The following is a 4,088-nucleotide window of genomic DNA, read 5'->3' on the forward strand; positions in this document are numbered from 1 at the left end:
CTTGGAAGCGGTGTTTTTAGGTAATAAAACAATCTTTTATAATGACTTGGAAAGTGGCGTATATTATGAGACCAATTAGATATACCCCTTAGAATGTTTTCTAAACCATTTGTAACATTATAGTATTATCACTAATTTTTAGATTCTAGTCCATGGGATGCATGTATTTTGTCCCATCTAACAACAAAGGAGCTTATGTAAAATCCGACTTAGTGACGGAAGACCGAAAAAAGTTCAACCCAAAATCCTTAATTTGTCGACATACCCCACCACACACCATTAGTGAAATAAGTGTAGATGTAGAGGCTTTTTAACCACAACCACCCCTCATCGGCAATTTCGAAAGCCACGTGAAGTCTCTTAACGTGGCTCCTCTAAGCATCCACTCTCCTTTGTCTTCACCAGTTCTCCCCAACCCTATAAAACCCACCTCCTCAAACCCTCATCCTCCACTTCAACCACCACCACCACCAGTACTACTACCACCTTCTCTCCTCCCTCAAAACTTCATATATCTTTTTCCGACATGGCTGCTTCTTCAATATTCATGGTAGTCCCCATCACAGTTTTCAAGAGAAATCCCACATTCTCCATCAGGTGCATGGCACAGACACCACAAAGTGGTGAAACCGGGAGTTCCAAACAAGCAACCACACCAAATATGACCAGTACTCCTCCACCGCCTGCACCGAAGGTCAGCTCGAAGTTCTCTGATGTATTGGCGTTCAGCGGACCGGCACCGGAGAGGATAAACGGTAGGTTGGCGATGATCGGGTTTGTGTCGGCGATGGCGGTAGAAGTGAGCAGCGGTCAAGACGTGTTTGCCCAGATCGGCAATGGCGGAGTGGCGGTGTTTGTCGGCACTAGCATGGTGTTGACGTTAGCGTCGTTGGTGCCGTTGTTTAAAGGAGTGAGTGTGCAGTCGAAGTCGAGTGGACTGATGACGTCAGATGCAGAGCTTTGGAATGGACGGGTTGCGATGTTGGGGCTGGTGGCTTTGGCTTTCACTGAATATGTTAAAGGCAGTGCTCTTGTCTAGATAATGTATTCCAAAATCCAAACTTTTCTATTACATAATTAAATATAAAACAGGAAAATGTATATTCTTTTGAATATTTATTTGTATCGTTGACCTAACATGGTTCAAATCATGAAAAACATATGTTTGATAATATAAAAGAACATAATACAGTATAAAACCAAAAACTAAGATAAAATTTAGGGGAATAAACAAATCGTTTACCCTGTATATATGTATAAGTGTATAACACATGATCTTGAATAAAACAACCTAAACTAATTGATATAAGAGTCAAAGTATAAAATACTTAAACATTCGGTGTAATTAGGTGTGTCTATTGCAATCCTAGTTTTACAGCTTGCTCACAGGAACAGGAGATGTAAGCAAAGTTATTGTTAAGATACCTTAAAAGCAAAACGATCACAAAACCATTATATAATATAACAAGTTATTCGTGAAATGGCCATATTTTGGCCTTATATATAGTGATCGTGACATTTTTCTTATTTCTTTTTATAAAAAATGACGTCCGTGAGGAACATTTTCTCACAAAGTTAGCCCATTGAACATTCGTGAAATTCATTTATTTTGGGAAACCATCAATTCATGATGTAAATTTAATTTTCTAACTATTTAATATGTTAACGATGATTTTCTAACTATTTAATATGTTAACGATGAAACTGTTTAGAGATATAGACACTCGCAAAGGTTATCTTCATTCTTGAAGATAACAGTCATCTTATTTATTTCACTTTTTAACAAATGTATCATAAAAAAAAACGATTTGACGATTTTGATATTCAATGTGCCTGAGTCATCCAAGTAAATTGTTAAAAACCTCTAAATTCATCTATATAACCACTCACAAAGGGTATCTTCATTCTTGAATATACCTAATTTGATTTAATGATCTTGAGAATGCAAACAAACTGATTAAAACGATAGGTAAAACAAATATAACGAAAATTTCGAAAAGTTAAATCACTACAAGAATATCACCCTTTAGCGGCGACACTATTACCGGCGACATGGGCTTTTAGCGGCGACAAATGCTAGAGTCGCCACTAAAAGTCCACTTCGCCGGTAATAATGTCCCTGCTAAAGGGTTATCACTCGAATCCATGTTTTCCCCATCCGTTACATCTAAGCCCGTATGATCAAATATCAAATCCAACGGTTGGGATTCCTTATCCGCATTAACCTAATACCGGCGACATATATGTCGCCGCTAAAAGTTAAAAATGTCGTCGCTAATAGTTAGCTAAAAGTTTAATCGGATATTATGACTTTTAATATTTAATTAATTATAATCGGATGTTTGTTATGTAATTAGCGTCGACACTATTATTTTTTATTTTTCATCGAATGTTGTTATGTAATTACCGACGACATTATTACGGGCAACCAAAATCTTTAATTAAAAAAAATTAAAAAAATGAAAATTGGTATTACCGGCGACACTATTACCGGCGACTGTGTTATTACCGACGACATTGTTATTAACGGCGACACACATTATTAGCGGCGACAAATATCATTAGCAGCGACAATTTGCTCAATAGCGACGAAACAGTAGTGACGACTTATTACCGGCGACGCGTCGCCGCTATTACTATTACCGGCGACTACCCGACTTATTACCTGCGACTTTTGACGCGGCTAATGATCGTTTTCCTAGTAGTAAATATAATATTATCACTACGTAAGTAAGAGAATATGTAGCTCCTAAGGATTTACGTCTCTATAGTATATTAAAACATAGCATCTATGAATTACAAAATGCTCGTAATGATAATAATCAAAGAATGTTTAATGAACATGAATATTTTTCTTCTTCTGATCGGACCATCAACAAAATTAGCACCATAGACGGAAAGCCAAAAATAAGTATAGGCATTATGCATGTTTAGGATAGGGTGCTAAATGAACAGGTTACATGAATGCATTATAATTATAGAATTTATTTAAAATGTCCTGTACACACCAACGTACAACACTAATTTATAGTTATATTATTAGAGTATCTCCAATGATAATTTATTTATAGTTTTTTACTATTTCCTTGATAACTTAATATTATTAAACATCATTGGAGATAATAGTTTTTTTGTTTTTTTTATTGATCATTCAATATATATTGAATGGTCAATATAGTATAAATGTTTATCCAGTCTAATCCTTTATCTTTAAAAATATTTCATTTTACCTACATAATTTTATTTTAGTTGAAATAATATTGATTTCTTTAATAAATAATTATTTCTATTAGATGTTACAAATGTTTATATATTATAACTACAATAAATTTTAATACAAACTATATTTTAATAAAAATATGATGTGTTTAAAAACAACTAATTAGTTTAAGGGGTTATAAGAAACAATTTATATACATGTGGATCAACTAGTTAAACTAAAAAAAAAAACACTATGTTGAGGTTAACCTTTGCAGATATAACTTAATTAGAGCTTAAAAATAAATAAAATGATGAGTTGACAATAACTTTAAGTTATAACACAACTTAACCATTGGAGATGCTCTTAGACTTATTTTTTGGATAAATGATGATAAATTATTACCATATAATTATCATTAACTTTACTTTTTAAGTCATCATTACAATATAATTATTATTTGTGAAACTTTTATTATTAGTTCATTATAACACAATCAAGAAATCATTATTAATTTGTAATTATATTTTTATTATTAACTTTATTCATATTGATAACTTTAAATTTATGACATGAAGAAAAACAATGAATCAATTACTCCATCACATCCAACGAAAACTCTAGAATAGTCTTCATATGAAGTCAATAACTCATCATATAATTGTCGACGAATGAAAATGTGACAACCCGAAATTTTTTATTTTATAAAGCTTAGTCAATCAAACCATTTGAGTGTCAAAATCATTAGTACAAAGTTCTAGCCAGGTTACAGGTCATTCTAAGGAGTTTTGAACCTAATACACTTAAGGAATAAGTGATAGAAAGTACCCGCTAGAACCACAGTGTAGCAAATCGGACCCTAACCCCATCTAAGTGAGTTCACGGCCAC

General features: G+C 33.3%; 1 protein-coding gene across 1 annotated transcript; it reads left to right on the forward strand.

Annotated features, from left to right (window-relative positions):
* The first annotated feature begins 370 nt into the window (after positions 1 to 370).
* On the forward strand, positions 371 to 1,113 carry LOC128126638 (early light-induced protein 1, chloroplastic-like). Its single transcript, XM_052764477.1, has one exon. It carries the CDS (start codon positions 527 to 529, stop codon positions 1,037 to 1,039), a length of 513 nt encoding a protein of 170 aa, XP_052620437.1. The 5' UTR covers positions 371 to 526; the 3' UTR covers positions 1,040 to 1,113.
* The last annotated feature ends 2,975 nt before the right edge of the window (positions 1,114 to 4,088 follow it).

Source organism: Lactuca sativa, chromosome 6 (genome assembly GCF_002870075.4).
Source record: "Lactuca sativa cultivar Salinas chromosome 6, Lsat_Salinas_v11, whole genome shotgun sequence".
In the NCBI taxonomy this organism is placed as follows: Eukaryota; Viridiplantae; Streptophyta; class Magnoliopsida; order Asterales; family Asteraceae; genus Lactuca; species Lactuca sativa.

Excerpts from the sequence above, each read along its gene's own strand:
- LOC128126638 (XM_052764477.1), top strand. The coding sequence starts at position 527 with ATGGCTGCTTCTTCAATATTCATGGTAGTCCCCATCACAGTTTTCAAG.